The 16,842-nt window shown below is 35.6% G+C and overlaps 1 protein-coding gene across 5 annotated transcripts in view; it reads left to right on the top strand.

Moving 5' to 3' along the window:
• The window catches only part of DMXL1 (Dmx like 1), an 80,994-nt gene that overhangs the window by 60,251 nt on the left and 3,901 nt on the right, over window positions 1-16,842 (top strand). For 3 of the 5 annotated variants that reach the window (XM_018085975.3, XM_029965471.1, XM_018085972.3), the window contains 14 exons: window positions 809-948; window positions 1,275-1,360; window positions 3,207-3,408; window positions 4,674-4,791; window positions 6,069-6,131; window positions 8,012-8,098; window positions 8,535-8,656; window positions 8,775-8,916; window positions 12,687-12,737; window positions 13,015-13,075; window positions 13,570-13,697; window positions 13,868-13,960; window positions 14,977-15,068; window positions 15,923-15,975. In XM_018085975.3, the coding sequence (XP_017941464.3) occupies window positions 809-948; window positions 1,275-1,360; window positions 3,207-3,408; window positions 4,674-4,791; window positions 6,069-6,131; window positions 8,012-8,098; window positions 8,535-8,656; window positions 8,775-8,916; window positions 12,687-12,737; window positions 13,015-13,075; window positions 13,570-13,697; window positions 13,868-13,960; window positions 14,977-15,068; window positions 15,923-15,975 (1,438 nt within the window). Of the gene's footprint in view, window positions 1-808; window positions 949-1,274; window positions 1,361-3,206; window positions 3,409-4,673; window positions 4,792-6,068; window positions 6,132-8,011; window positions 8,099-8,534; window positions 8,657-8,774; window positions 8,917-12,686; window positions 12,738-13,014; window positions 13,076-13,569; window positions 13,698-13,867; window positions 13,961-14,976; window positions 15,069-15,922; window positions 15,976-16,842 lie in introns of those variants that run through there. The other 2 variants (XM_018085976.3, XM_029965472.1) reach the window with 2 other exon arrangements.

A 16,842-nucleotide genomic window follows, 5' to 3' on the forward strand; every position in this document is an offset into this window, starting at 1 on the left:
AGTTAATTTGGTTTTAGGTAATGGTATGAACAAAACATGTTTTTTATTCTTGCAGCATACAAATGTATAGATAGTTATGGGCCAGCTATTTAGGTGAACAAGGAAATGTGAAAAGCTTTTTGTCAGCTCTTTCAATTGGATGAAATGAACATGTAAGCTTACTAGAAATCAAATTATATTGCCTCCTGTTAAGTCTGCTGTGGCAGATCTTTCTTTGTAGAAAGTTACGTAATGGTATACGAGTACGTAATGGCACATTTCTGTATCATATGTTAGTTATACCAGCAAAATAAATATGTCAGTTGTATTTTAGGAACAAGGACAAAAAAGAAATTGCAAATACTGAATAAACACAGTGAGGCACCAATAGTAGGCTGGTCATATATTGAATTCTGTAGGGAAAGGATAGGATTTTCTTGGTCTTTTGTCCTCTGAGCCCTTGGAAGAACTAGAGACAATATACTCAGTTTTTGGCTTCTCTCTGACCAACTTGTGTGTCCTATGTCTTGTTTGATATATTTGACCTATAAATATATGAATAAAGTAAAATAAGAATTGGAAAACTGTTAGTGTTTTCAGCATTAGAATTTTCAGTAATATGAAAAATAGTTAAACAGTTTAAGCATATAGTGCTTATGGACAATTACCCTTTTCATGAGGTACAAACTCCAAATGTTACTAAATTGAGTAAGATGATGTGTCTGCATTTTTATAAAAAGCATTAAATATTATAACAATTCAATTTTTAAAAGGTAATTTAAAATGAGATAAAAGAAGATAATTTAAGGAATATTGTTTAAATTTTCAGCCATTTCTTCCTTCACAAAGTAGAGTGGAATATGATTCAGAAGAGAGTCAGGAAAGTGATGAAGATGATGAAGACATTGATGGAGATGTGTGTGCATCAAATTCACGTAATCAAGAGCATTCTAATTCAAATTCTTACAGGTAAGTAGCTTTAGAATGTAAGATCTTCTACAATGTCTGCTTGTATTTCTGGCCTTTTATTTTTAAGTTAATACACCAGTTACTTGATATTTCACGGGAATGCATTATTTAAACTTAGTAGTTAATTTTTCACAATGATTATTTTACTCAATATATAGTATAATGACTTTTGAATTCAGAGTATCTATAATATTCTAAAATATGGGTTTTAGTTTTTAGTAGTTTATAATGAGGATTTGAAGCTCTAAATTTAAATCCTAATATTGAATAAGTGAGAAAAAATTATTTTACTATTAGTAAATGACTTACTAGTGCTTTCTTGTTAGTTGGTCACTGATGAGATTGGCAATGGTTCAGCTGGTACTTCACAATTTGAAGATTTTCTACCCTTTGGCTGGACATGATCTTTCAGGTAATAAACAGCAGAGTTGTCTCTTTATACCTAATTACCACACTTTAAATCAGTAACGTATAATGTAGCTTTATTTTTAGTTCAAAAGTTATTAATTTTTCAGTGATCTGGGAATAAATGTTCTGATACTCTTTATCATACAGGCATATTTATGAAATAATATTGTGGGTGGATAAAATGAATGGGTGAAAAGGAATGCTCAGTAATTAGCAGCAGTCTCTGCATACTTATGTTTTCTTTGCCTCTTAGTCACGTAAGAATGTATTTCTTGATGGAAACACTATAGGCTTTCTGTAATTCAAGTAACAACCTTCCTACTCCTTGTTTCATAGATTTGTAGAACCATGGAATGGTTTTGGCTTAGAAGGGACCTTTAGAGATCATCTAGGTCCAGCCCTGCCTACCGCAGGACAGGGACTCTTTCACTAGATGGTGTTGCTCGAAGCTTCATCTGACATGACCTTGAACACTTCCTGGGATGGGGCATCGACAACTTCTCTGGCAACCAGTTCCACTGTCTCACCATCCTCATCATAAAAAATGTCAACCTTATATCTAATCTAAATCTCCTTGATTGGTTTAAAACCATTACTCCTTGTCCTATCACTACAGGCCGTGGTAAAAAGTCTTACTCTGTTTTTAACTTAAGTCCCTTTTAAATATTGAAAGGGTGCTGTAAGGTTTCCCTGGAGCCTTCTTTGGTCCAGGCTGAGCACTCTTAGCCTTTCTTCACAAGAGAAGTGTTTCAGCCCTCTGACCTGTTTTCATGGCCCTTCTTTGGGCCCACTCAAACAGGTCCCTGTCATTCTTACACTGGGGGCCCCATAGCTGGGTGTGGTGCCCCAGGTGGAATCTCATGAGAACAGGTGTGAGGGGCCATATTCCTTCCTTCACTCTGCTGACCATCCTTCTTTTGATGCAGCCTAGGATGTGGTTGGCTTTCTGGGCTGCAAGCGCACATTGCCGGCTCCTGTACAATTTTTCATCCACTGATACCTTTTAAGTCCTTCTCCACAGAGCTGCTCTCAATCTGTTCATCACTTATTCGGTTTTGGTGCTGGTTATTGCCTTGGCTCAGGTAGACTTGTCCTTGTGTAAGCTTGGAAGGTTCACATGGCTCACTCCTCAAACCTGTCAAGATCCCTGTGGGTGGCATCCCTTCCATCCAGCAAATCAACTGCACCTCTCATCTTGGTGTTACCTGCAAACTTCCTGAGGGTGCACTCACTACCACTGTATCACTGTCACAGATATGGAACAGTACTAATCCCAGTATGCATCCCTGAAGGATGCCACTTGTTGCCAGTGATCTCCATTTGGACATTAAATGTAACTCTTTGGTTGAGATCATTCAAGCAGCTCCAGCCATTAGATAGTCCATCCTTACTGCTCCAGTTGAGAGGTAAGGGTGTTGTGTGGGACTATGTCAAAGGCCTTGCAGAAGTCAAAAATAGAGGACATCCATTGCTTTTCCCTTGCCTGCTAGTGCAGTCAGTCCACAATAGAATGCCACCAGATTAGCTGGGCGCAATTTACCTGTTATGATGAAGGAATGTCATGTTTCTCTCATCAGCTGCCTGTCACCTATATGCCTTGACATAGCTTCCAGGAGGATCTGTTCCAATATTTAATTTTTGTCAGCATTGGAGAAGTCTGTTCCTGTATTTAGCAGTGATAACACAAAGCAGTTCATCTTTTTATACTTGTAAATATCAAACTGAGGTTTGAATAAAGCTTAATTGGGGGGATACTGAAATAAACTTCAGTCTTCAGCTGCCGGAATTATCTTTGTCAAGATCATAATGGAAAAGAGAGGGTTTTTATTATTGTTTACTTGTCTTTCTAGAGCTTCCAGTTAGCTCCCCAATATGCCATGCAGTTTTGAAAACTTTGCAGCGCTGGGAACAAGTTCTTCTCCGACGTCTTGAGCTCTATGGGGGTCCACCTCAACATTATATTTCAGTTCATGCTTCTGAAGATTCCCTAGCTGCTGGTCCTGCATTGCTTCGCCATAAAACTTTACTTGAACCTACAAACACTCCTTTCAGGTGAGTCTAATTTATATGAGTACTGACTATAATATCTTTAATATAAATCAAGCATTAGGTTATTAGTGCATGTGATAGAATTCAATAACTAAATACCAGTTTTAAGATTTGCTCTAATCCACTGTGAAATGGTGGGTGCAGATCAGATTTCATGCATCTCTGATCAGAGCAAGATCAGGAAAAGCAAACAACAGTTTCTATTTTTTTTAAGTTCTTTCATTGAAGCTTAACATATAGATTTTTAGTGTCTTTGGAAAGGTATGGTTGACTATAAACTAAAGAATAAAAAATTTACCTTGAGAGATAATTAAGGATTAGAGACAATGAATGAAATAATTGCCCCACCTTTGGAGGTAATGTTATCACATTCTTATCAGTATTATTACCTAAAATCAGAGAAGAAATATTTACTATTTGTAATATTTGCATAGTTATGACTTCACATAATTGCATGTTCAGCCAGAAAAGTGTGCTCAGTTTCTTAAATTATAATTTTTTAAATAGATATCTACTTTTTTAGTCTTACTGTCACCTATGGATTGCAGAATTAGCAAAAAGTCTGTCTTTTTGTTGTAAAATATCTTACTATGGTCATACTTAGTTTTAGTAATGTGACTTGATTAAAAGGTCACAGTTTAACATGTGTCTGCCGTCTGATATTTTTAAATTAAGATTTAAAGCAGTTCAGAGTTTTTTTTTTTTGGCCTGTCATAAGCAACTGTACTTGCATTTATAATTTTTGCTTGAGCATATTGTTTCTAGGGATAAGCATAAAATTTGAATTCTGATCTGATTTTACAGTCCTTCCAATTTTGTTACTGAAAAGTCATGGGTGTTTCAGAAATATTGCACAGCTGATGATATGTTTCTAACAGGAAGAGTTAGTCATTCACTGCCCATGTGATAGGATCAATCATTAGCACTAAACAGAAATTATCCATGTTGTAAAGAATGAGTTGGACTAATAAATAATCTGTATCCTTATCATTGTGTAGTTTCTTGAAGAGATTTTTCTCACTTGTCCCAAAATAGGAGGAGAAAATGGTACATATTATTTTCCTTCTTCCTTTTGTGCCTTCTCTCACATGTAGGTTTTTCAGGAAGAGGGTATTAAAGTGCTTCCAAATAGATCTTGTGTAGTTTCTATAGATCTGTAGTTTTGCTTCAGCATTTCTTCTGACTATCGTTTGATTCGAGTGTAAGATATTGCACTCTTGTATAAGTATGAGCAGTGTGTAAATATTTATTTTGACTTTATTCTGTAGATCTAGCAGTCATGTTGCACTATCAGTGAAGAGGCTCTGGCAATACTTGGTCAAACAGGAAGAAGTGCAGGAAACCTTTATCAGAAATATTTTTACAAAGAAGCGATGCCTAAATGAGGTCAGTATGGTGTTTAAAATGGAGAAAATATTGCAGGTCAATCTGTGAACTTTTACTTAAGTTATTTAGCTGGCATGTTTACTTCTAGGGCATGAATGATTAATACTCTTGGTTATGACTTTAAATCTGCAGTATTTGTAATAAAAAATGTTTGTCCATTGTTTTGTAGAATACAAAAATAATCAGTCTGTGATTATAGAATGAGAACTAACACAACTTGGCTATAGTCAGCCTGTTCGTTAAGTTCAGTAAAGCTACCTCAAAAGAGTGACAAACTCGAAAATTTCAAAGATTAAAACCAGTAACCTAATCAGCCACAGTTCTAAAACTGTGAATTTTTCCCTGCCACAGTCATTCTGGCTTTTATCCACTGCTTTCTGTCATGTTATGATTTGATTTTAGTAAGAAAATTGGTCATACAACAGTTATTATTTCTGTCTCTGATAAATTGTTCCAGTGCCTTCTTGGATTCCAGGTTCCAGATTCAGTTAAATGTTTTTAAATCGTGGTTCTGTAATGGACGTTTAGGTTTTTCTTTTTCTCCCTGTTTAGTTCCTCTTTTTTTCTTCTTACTCATCCATACTTCCAGTATTTTAAAAGAATTACTGGTATTATAGAAAAAGTGTGGAGTAGCATAAACAGAAGAGAAAGCAGCAGATGTGAACCAATTAAACATGCAGGAAAAAGAATATTTATGACTAGAAAATATTGATGACATATGGCAGCAGAGAGGTCTCTGTGACCTAACCTTCATTCTGTCACAACTAGAATATTAGCTTGTTTGGCTAATTGTGTTCACTGCAGACTGCAATTAAAAGGAAAATTGTTTGTCCTTTAAAGATGCACCATTTCTGGTCATGCTTCATGTTAATGCAGCTGTGTTGCTATGCTGTATGGACAGGTGTTTTGGGAGATTTTTTATGTGCTTTATATATTTCAAAGGAGGATCATGTACAACCTTATAGAGCATAGGTGTGTTGGCTTTATTTTTTATCTTGTCAGTGTAGATTGCTTTTTTTCCAATAAATTTGACTTTTGGGATGGACAAGATACTGTTACATCACAGAGTAGGTAAATCAGTATGTTTTGTACTGAATACAGAGCTTAGAATTTGTTAATTATTGTTACTACATAAAATGTGTGTGTGCAAACATGCTACTGTGTTTCAGTTGTTCTGTGTTGGGGTAAAAAACAAGGAATTAAGGATTTCCTTGATACCTTGTGTGTTATGTCTTACCTTTATGCTTTGTTCTGTGGTTGTTCTTTCCTTGGTGAAGTCATTAGAGGAGCACAATGAAACCATGAAAAATTCTGTGGTGGAGGAGCACATCATCAATAAGGTACACAGTAGTAATCCTCAAATTTATTAGATCTTACATCATTATGAAGTACTTTCTTTTTGAGATGGTGCTGATTTCACTTAAAAAAAGTCTTTGATGTCATAGCAAGCAAACTTAAAAAATCACTTTTGCAAGGGATTGAGTTAAACTAGTCTTGTTATAGAGTTTATCTGAAACTTAATTATGCTAGAAAGCCGCATCAAGCAACCAGGTATGAACAATATGTTGTATCAAATTCTGTAGCTCTGGCAAGTGAAGAGCTGAAGTTGAGATTTGCACAAGTGACAAAGATTTAGTAGCAGTATGATATATAGTACATACAGGACCTTTCACCAATATCAGATGTCTGAATAGTTTCCTATAAGTGGAAGTGGTTTACTGAAGTTACAGCAGTTTTGTTAGCATGGTACTAGTTTGCTACCGAAAATTTTCCCTGAACCTTATTTTAAACATGGTGACAAATGAATCCATATAACAGTTTTTTTTGTAGCAAGTTTCTTGGAAGATTGGTATTGAAAAGGTATAATATTCTGCCTAGAAATTCAAATGAATACTGTATTCTTCAGTCTTTCTTTTGCAAAACTAATGTGAAGACAAACAAGAACATCCTGTGATGTCCTTGGGCTACCTTATTATTATTAATTATATGATAAAGTGGTATTAGCAAATAGGTAATTGGAACCGACTGGGGAAAAGTAATTTTAATTTCATGCAGGTTTGTTCACCATAACACACAGGTCATGGTTTCGTATCTGTTTGTCACTGCAGTTTTGTGCAGTGTCACATACATAAAGTCAACAAGGTATCAATTTTGTTTTGACATAAAAAAATATTCCACTTCTTTGTCTGTAACAGCTATAGACTTTTTTCAGACTTCAAAAAAGATTTGCAGATCTTTGACAGCACAGTCTTACTGTTTTTTCAAGTAAAATATCCTTGATTAACTCTTTCAAATGTCAGAAGATTAAGAATTTGAAGATGAGAGCTGGGAATAGTTCTGGAATAGTTCTTTGTGTTTTGAAGAAAATATAAGATTTTACATTTGTAATTCAGGTTTAAATTTTCAGATCACCATTAGTTTGGCAGTGCCATTTTTTTTTACTGTAAAATAATTTTGTAACTGCGATAGACTGAGTCTTTAATTAGTGTAATACTTGCAATGCTGAGCTCTTTAGTTTTGAACAGAAGTGCTACAGTGCTGGTAGAGTTTAGAATTTTGTGTGTGTTGGCACATACCCCAGTGCACTTCTAAAATACAAAATGGTAGATGATACTCAAATCCAACATTAGATCACATTAAGAAAAATGAAAGAAAAAAAGAATATGTAATAGTAAAAAGTTTGTGATACTTCAATGTACAGAATTCCAGATTTATTCAATTGTGGAAAAATGTGAATAGGTAAGCTGACAAAGTTCAAATTTATTTTCCGGCTCAGGAGCTTGCCAGTATCTTCTTTTGTACTATTTCATCAGTTTCAGTGGCAAAAAGTGTTTACTAAGAGCCTGCAAAGACTTAACAAAATTTTTTGAGAGCAAAACATCAAGATTCAAAATTTTAGTCATCAACAGCAAGTGTGTATGCAGCCTTGCTGGTTTTCAGCATCCCTGAAAAACTTGAAATGAACATAGAACTGTGACTTCTGTGACAAATTACACTTTCTCTGTTGCTGTGGTGATCTCAACATGGCAGTTGGAAGTAGATTATTACACAAAATAGATTTACCATAATTGTTACAGGATGTATTTGTTGAATTTTCTTAGAATTCAAATGAAATAAAAAAAGAGTTTTCATATGAGACAGTGTTTGGTCTCTGTACTTTCGTAAAAAGCAGTGTTGCATAAAAGTTTGTTTTTAATTGTGCTTTACTTTTTAAATACAGATAGAAACAGATATGGGATACCCAGGAGGCAAGGCAAGAATAATCCATAAAGAGTCTGACATCATTACTGCTTTTGCAGTCAATAAGGTGAGTGTAAAGGAGGTAGAATAATCTAATCGTGTTGTACTTCCACCTGATAACACTGATGGTAGCCCCATTGTGAATGTGTGAGATAAGCTTAGCCACCACCTTTAGCTACTTCTAGCACACAGGACTTTTAGCACTCCCTTCTCAAAAGCCGTTCATAATTACCTTTTCATAATTAAGCGCTTCTACTACAAATTGACTTTTTTTTCTGTTGTGCAGTACATTGAGGGAATGGAGAGGTGGTGTCTACTTTTTCTTTAAGCTTGTGTGTAGGAGTCAAGTTTAAACATATATAGATCAGACATATATGTTTGGGGTTTTATAAATTAAGTGTGTATTTGTGTGAACAATGGTGCCATAACCATAGAAAACTAAAATAAGCCCCTTTTTGAGGTTTCCTTTTGTATCTCCCATTCTGTGTGTTACTTTTTTTCAGGCAAATCGGAACTGCATTGCAATAGCATCAAGTCATGATATTCAAGAGTTAGATGTTTCTGCGATTTTAGCTACGCAAATCTATACCTGGGTTGATGATGATGTGGAAATAGAAAATAAAGGGTATATGTTCTTTGTTTTCAATATCACACTTTTGACTGTGGATAATTCAGAGTAACAAAGCATGGTATTTAATGTTGCTGTTTGGAATCTTAACTTACAGTGCTTTTTTCATTTACAGGGCTGATGATTTCTTAGTTATACATGCTCGTGATGATCTGGTAAATGTTCAGGGAACTACTCCATATACTCATAGTAATCCTGGCACACCTATCAATATGCCTTGGCTTGGTAGTACACAAACTGGCAGGGGTGCATCTGTGGTAAGTCACTTGTCAAAGATTACCTTCATGTATTCTATCTGCTTATCTCCTTTTGTCTGTTCAGTGTTGCTAGTTGTATTTTACAACTAGCGTGTAAGTAAATGTAGCTTGTCAGTGTAATAAAGATGAGCTGGGTTTTTTTATAACAATTCCCGTAATAGATTACTGTTACAAATACTGCACATGATTTAGGGGACACCAACTAAGCAAGCAAAGCCTTTAGACAAGCCATATATGCTTTCTTTACTTATGATGCATAATTTAAAAATTAAGAATCAGGGTTTAGGTAAGAAGTTGCTTCTTAAATTGTTCTTTGATGGCTTGAAGCCAAATGCTCTATCTAAAAAGAGTATATTCAGCAGATTTCAGGCTGTAAATTTGTAAGGATTGGGTAGAAATATTTAAATGAAATGTTGAAGCAGCTTTTATTTTAAGTGTGATCTTCAGCTTCAGTTTTAGGAATGATTTTGTGTCTGGAATGAAGCTTGGCCCTGAGCAAAAAGCTATTAGGTTAAATTTAATTCAGATCAAGTGATAACAATGTCAATGGCTAGACTACAATTATCTTAGTTCCTATGCAGCATAGATGCTGTCTAATAATGCAGATCTGTTGATTAGTTAGCTGGGAGATGCTTATTTGGAGACACTTAATTGGGCTGAAAGGGTCATACAAGGCACCATTATCTCTTGATCTTTCTACACACGGATGTGGAGTTTTCCTGGATAACTGAATGCATTAAGTCTTGGGACTTGGCTACATTTTGTGTCATTTAACAGCTCAAAGCAAGTCTATAACTGGTGGCAGAATGAAATAACCATACGTTAATTAATATTGTATTTGATTTTTGAAAATATCTGTTGATTAGGAGAAGTAAATAAGGAATAAGCATTATAAGAGTGATAATGTTATCCACATGTGGAAGTGGGTATTGTGCCCGTACCTACACCTCTGCCTTCTGTTTAGGAAATACTGATCCTAGTTTCCAGTGTTGCAGCTCTGTTACCCCAATCTCTTCTGCAAGTATTCTTTGAATGCCTTCACTGCTTTCTCCTCTCACTTCCATTTATATATATAAGTATGTATGAATTTTTGTGTGTATGTTTCTCAATGTTAAGTAATTATATATTATGTAAACTGTACTTATCTGACGTTTTATTTTGTATGTAGTAGAACTTTCTTCTTAAAGATATTTAGTTATGCTTGTGTTGAATGCATTTGCTGTTAAACTTTGGACCTAAATTTTGTCTGGCATACTGTTTGACTGTGGCAGAGAACCAAGCACAGCACAGAACGACACCTGCCCACTAGGGAAGAAACACAAAGGTACCCAATGAAGGACAAAGTAAATGCAGGAAGATATAGGGATTCTTGGGAGAAAATAATGTTGCTGTGGAAGGACTCAAACCTGGAAGAAAAGCAGCTTCACTAAAATCTTTCCTTTGCTACTATTTACTACTTTGTTCCTTCGGATACTACTTCTGATTCTTGTTGTCATCATTGCTTTTCCATAATGTGCAGCCCATTTAGTAGTTATAGCCCACTGTTCTCTACCATAACTGGCTTCTCAGTCTTGTTCTCTTTGCTTCACTCTTATCAGTAAGGGAGACTATTAGACTGATGATACTCAGGCAGTTAATGTTTTATTAGCTCTAAGGTTTTTTTTGTTACTCTTCACTGTTTCCTGTTGCACAGTTCATACAAGGTAAGTAAGGAGGCTCACCATCAGACACTTCAGCACAATGTGTTCACACAGTTCTTGCAGGAGGTGTTTCTAAGAGGGCACTGAAGTACTAGTATGTAGCTACAGCTTTGAAACTCAGGTAATGTTCTCAACAGCTCGTCATACAAGACATTGTGACTCACACCATTATTTACCTGTTTAACAACTAGTGGGGTGGATTTTAAGAGCTTTTTTATTCTTTCAGGCTTACTGTACATTAGACCCAAAGCACCCAGTTCTCCAGCAAAGTAACCAGTGTTCTAGCCATCAGCTGTTGTAGGGGAAAGTAAGGGCTAGCAGTTTCAAATCTCAGTTATATTAATAATGGAAGTATTTGCACTTGATAATTGTGCATGTCTTCTAAATTGGAGATGCTGCACCGGAGAGTTATGTTAGCAGTCTTTCAAAGGCATGTTTCTGTAAGTTTGCATTTTTCCAAAGCATAATCCATCATGGGTTAAGAGACTGTGATGTGTGCTTGTCTGTTGAATGAAGGAAAATGACTTCCACTAACTTCTGGGTAAAAGTTGGTGGCTCTAAAACTCAACAGAGCCCTTCATTTTAGTGGAGAATTAGAGTGAACCTGAATAACTGTTCTTCCATTTCCTCATAGAGATAAGCTGTAAGTTTAGGGAACAAAGTATTGCAATTATAAATGCACGCACCAATCAGTAAATGTTTGAAGAATATCATCCTCTCTTGTCTTGTCCTAAACCTTAAAATGTGTATATATTTTTACCAAACCATTTGACATTTTTCCTTGACATTTAAAGTACTTAAAGAAAATAAAAAGGAAAATACATAATTGAAGATCTTTTTATCTTTAGGAAAGTCTTGTGAAATAAAGCTTTGAGAATTAAAATACCTAAATCTGCTTCCAGATGTAATCAAGAGCATGCAGTTTCTCCATTAATCCAAACTCAGGGAAATTTTAGCAAGAAAATAAATTATTTACCTTCCAAGTGCTTTTCCTCATTTTTGCTTTTGATAATTTAGAGAATATTACTTTTCTACTCATTGGATCATATGAAAAACACATGAAAATTTGTAATTCATACCTCCTTCCAGTTGACAGCCTGATATGATTGGAGGCAAGGGAGAATCTTATGCTTGAAATACTGATCACTATCTACTGCTTCATGACAAGCAGTTTCAAAATACTGCACAAAATTATGGCACTTGAAAGTCACAGTTGGATTCAATACGATCTTAAAGGTCTTTTCCAATCTAAATGATTCTTTGAAAGTAATTCAATGCCAGCTTGATATTGGTGTGTAGTAAGTAGTGGTAAGCTGCTGTGTTGAAGATACGTGCTCTGGCAACAAAATTTCATTTGTGTTCTCATTTGAAGTTAGCACCTGGCTCAAATATAACGTTATGCCTTTCTCAAATGTTCAGGTAAATAATACATACATGAGCAGACAGAGTCCAACAATTTTCTGAGGAAAGACAGTCCTCGAAGTAGTCAGATACTTTTGAGAAGAACTATCAAGAAACAAAAGAATGAAAACTCAACCTTGACATACATTAATAGAAAGAAAAGAAAGGAAGAGAGATCACAGGGACAGATATATTTCTATGATGAAAAAATCCCTACAGGTTTTTTTCCTTTTGTGGGTTGGGCATAGAATTTAATTAGATGAGATTTAAACATAATTGTCTAATGTCTCCGGGCCTCTTCATACATTGAATTCTTCCCAGTAAGAATTAATAAAATAAGAAAAACAGCAATGTTAACAGCGATCTTGGCAATGCACCTTGCGAAGTGTGGAGCATAGGAACAAAAGTGCTTCTGAAAAGTCATTGGATCTGTATTTGCAAAGTTACAGAAAGTTTTGAAGTTTTTATTATTATTTATTTTTTAATGCCAGTTACTAGGTATATTGCTTATTCTGGATGGCCACAAATAACCACTTTCCAAGCAATGGCAATAAGTTAACTAGACTTGAAAATAAATATATTCCTTCCTATTTTTTACTTCTGTTAAAGTTTGTTTACCTCTTTCTTTACATGCTTCTGCCTCTGTTTTGCTTATCTTACAATATTCAGGAATATTCCAATAAATTTAATGGAATCAGAAAGGAATTGGCAAGAAAAGAGGTAAGATTGCAGTCTAAGGAGTGCTTATGTTTGGATCCATACATTTCTGAAGCAAAAATTTAATATTTACCTAGATGTATAAAGCTGCAGAAGTGTTAACATGTGCACTAGTCTTGGAAGAAACTGACTTCTGTCTTAATCTCTAAACCCAGTACTTGCTTTCAGTAAGAAATTTGATAGGAGACAACTCTCCACAATCACTAATTATTCTCCAGTTCAGTAACTTTTTGTTCAGCAGTACTGTTAATTTTTTTCTATTTTGTTGTATATTTAACAGATGCTCAAGAAAGCTATTAATAACGTCAGAAGAATGGCTTCTCACCCAACACTACCATATTGTAAGTTCAGTTTTGTTTAAAAAAAAACAAGAAAAGTTATCTAAAGACTATATATTTCTTATTGGCCTGTTTCTCAGTATGCTACTTTATACTAGCACGGCAATCTACTATATGAAAGTTGTTTGTAAGCTGTATTTTAGTGAAATTATTTATCATTTTAAAAAACAATACCAGGGGATTTAGAATAGCCTTTAGAAACAGGGATATTTTTATAGCAAAAAGTATTTTTGTTTCATTTGTCACTTGAGTGAAAGATAGTGGGACAAATATATTATTATCTCCAAGTAAATAGCTTCATATTTCAGTACCATCTAAATATAGTTCTTAATTAAATAATGAATAACACAAGTTCCAGTGGTACCTACTACTCCTACACCAAGCCAGGTACTATGGCACATAGTTTGGCACTAGTAACTTTGAGGTGGTGTGAGATTTTTTAAAATTTTAAAAGCTACAACACCTGTGAAAAGTCATGTAAATATTTTCTGTTGCAGACCTAACAGGTGCTCAAGATGGTAGTGTAAGAATGTTTGAATGGGGTCATGCTCAGCAAATCACTTGTTTTCGATCTGGTGGCAACTCAAGGGTAACTCGAATGAGATTCAATTACCAGGGAAATAAGGTAACTGACAGAATGTTTCCGTAATTATTCTCTTCTCTTCTCTCTTCCCCCCAGTATAATTGCAAATTAACAGAAACTCACATTCTTCAAATCTAAAGTAGTTTCGAAGAATTGTGGGCATTTTCTTTGCAATACATATGTATTTACTATGAGTATATATTTTCTTTCAGTTTGGAATTGTTGATGCTGATGGATATATAAGTTTATATCAGACAAACTGGAAATGCTGCCCGCTTACTGGAACTTCTCCTAAGCCGTATTTGGTAAGCTGAAAACTAAATTAGTTTCCATAACCTTGTGTTGTGCTCTCTTATTTCTTTACCCCTTCAGAATAGTTAGGAGAGAGTGGGGATTGTGCTGATAACCAGTGTTAATCAAGAATAAATTATGTGTTGTTCCCATTCTGTGATATGTCTGACAGACAAGTTCTTATGTTCTAATCATACTTGCTAAGTGGAGAGTAGAAAATGCAATGTTAGATCTGAAGTAACTTTAATGTTCATTGAGACTAGTCTGTAATTGTTAGTTGTCAGTTAATTGTCCTGCACTGGTGCGATCTCACCTTGAATATCGTGTGCAGTTTTGGCTGCTGCAATATAAGAAAGATATTAAGCTGTTTAGAGAGCATCCAAAGAAGGGCAACAAGGATGGTGAAGGGCCTTGAGGGGAAGCCAAATTAGGATTGACTGAGATCACTTGGTCTGTTCAGTCTGGGGAAGAGGAGACTGAGGGGAGACCTCATTGCAGTCTACAGCTCTCTGGTGAGGGGAAGAGGAGGGGCAGGCACTGATCTCTTCTCTGTGGTGAGCAGTGATAGGACCCGAGGGAATAGCCTGAAGTTGTGTCAGGGGAAGTTTAGGCTGAAAAAGGTTCTTTGCCCAGAGGGTAGTTGGGCACTGGAAGAGGCTGCCCAGGTTAAGTGGCCACAGCACCAAGCCTGACAGAGTTCAAGAAGCGCTTGGACGATGCTCTCAAGGCACATGGTGTGATTCTTGGGGAGGGTCCTGTGCAGGTCCAGGAGCTGGACTCAGTGATTCTTGTGGGTCGTTTCCAACTTGGCATATTCTGTCATTTTGTGATTCTGTAATTGACAGTTATGCAGGGCTGGAAAGTATACTTTCATGAAAAATTAAGAGTTTCACAAGGCATACCAATACCTTTATATGCCATGTTCTTTAAATTGCTTTTGAACAGCATACCTTCTCAAGGAGATTTAATATTTCACGCTTGTACAAAATACGTTTCCCTTTTAATTAATTTCTAAACTGCAATTTTTCAGATGTGGCAATGTCATAACAAAACAGCCAATGACTTTGTTTTCATCAGTTCATCATCTTTGATAGCCACAGCGGGATTGTCTTCTGACAACAGGTAAGAACTGCTCTGATAATGCATGAAGATACCTTCTCTCTGCCACTTTGTTTTTTTTGACGATTCTTCTTAAGTAGTTTAAGAGCCACCTGTACTTCTACTTGATTTCTTTCTTTGTGGGAGGGGGAAAGAAGCAATGTTAGCATCTAAATTCATATGTCTATTAAAGGAGGTTTCGTAAGAAAGCACAAAACTCTGTTCATGTTCCCTATGAGAGGGAGAGAAGGAGATCCTGAGCTCTTCTCCCTGGGATCCAGTGATAGGATGGGGAATGGCTCAGAACTGTGCCAGGGGAGGTTCAGACTAGACATCAGGAAACATTTCTCTCCCAAGAGGGAGTTCAGACACTGGATCTGGCTTCCTTAAGAGGTGGTCTATGCCCCAAGCCTCTCCATGTTTGAGACATTTGGCTCTTAGTAACATGCTTTAATTTCTGATCACCCCTTAGGTGTCAAGCAGGTGGACTAGATGATCCTTCTAGGTCACTTCCAGCTGAATTATTCTGTTCTGTTCTTATCATAGGAGCCTGTCTTAAATTACAACTAGCATAGCTCTTCATTTCACACTTATTTTTGTAAGTGTTGATCAAGAAACATCAACAACTGCTGACATTCCTGTGAGTTCAGCTACAACAGATTGTCATCTCAATAGGAATCCTTTATGAGAAAAGCCAGTTATAGAATGATTGTGTAGAAGGCATGTTCATGCAGTATATATATAACTATGGAAGTAATTTGAGGTCTGCTCAAAAGTAATCATTGAAAGACTGTTTTTAAGGTTCAGATGGCTTCTCAGGTGTTCAAAATACCTTAGAACATTTGTCACTGATTTAAACTGCATTTTTTTTCCTACAGAAATATTTGTCTTTGGGATACTTTGGTTTCACCCACAAATAGCTTGGTGCATGGTAAGCAAAATACAACCACCAAAATATTTGATCACAGTAAAAAAAATGTATTTTTGTGTCTATCTTTATGGAAGTTATTGTGGGAAGTAATTTTAGCATTAACAGTAAAGCATCTTACACTGCTCTGTGTGAGTGCACTGGCAGGAACATAAAACCAGATTCTTGAGAAACTGTTTAGTGCTCTGTATAAATGATCAGTTTCATGCACATGAGCACCTTCCTTTGCATACCTTGTGTCTTTGCACCACAAGGGCAACCCCTGACAGCTAAACATTTCTGTTCCTTTTTAAAAGGTTCTGAGCAGCGTCCCCATGTAGTGAGTAGCATATTGAGAAGACAATAGCTATAACATTGTCAGAACCCCAGTTTTTAGCATGGTTATATGTTTTTGTACAACATGCATCGACAGCCTCCTGTTTAAAGTTCCTGTAGCTGTGTCTGTATTCATAAATCCGTGCTGCTACCCAAAATTTATTAATTAAATATTAGACCAAATAAAGACATGAGGACATGATTACAAAACAGTTGTCTGAAGATATGTATATGAATAAACACACCTAATTTTATAGAAAATATTGATATTTTTATGAAAATATTGAACCAGCAGATATACAAATAAGATCTCACAATTGTGTAGTAAATTTCACAGTTGAATTAAGAGATGAACTTAACTGCTCTACTTGTAGTGCATTTTTGCCCTCAAAGATTGTCCACTTCCATGGCACTTTTATTCTGTGCCAAATACTGTCAATGGTTTATATAGATAAATAGTATCCAGAAATAGTATTACAAATATGCTTTAGAAGAGTTATTCATATAAGCATGCTTTTTGAGATATAATATTTAGCAAGGTTTTATTAGGTTTAT

The sequence above is a fragment of the Manacus vitellinus genome, unplaced genomic scaffold (assembly GCF_001715985.3).
Source record: "Manacus vitellinus isolate BGI_N305 unplaced genomic scaffold, ASM171598v3 scaffold_9_pilon, whole genome shotgun sequence".
Classification (NCBI taxonomy): domain Eukaryota; kingdom Metazoa; phylum Chordata; class Aves; order Passeriformes; family Pipridae; genus Manacus; species Manacus vitellinus.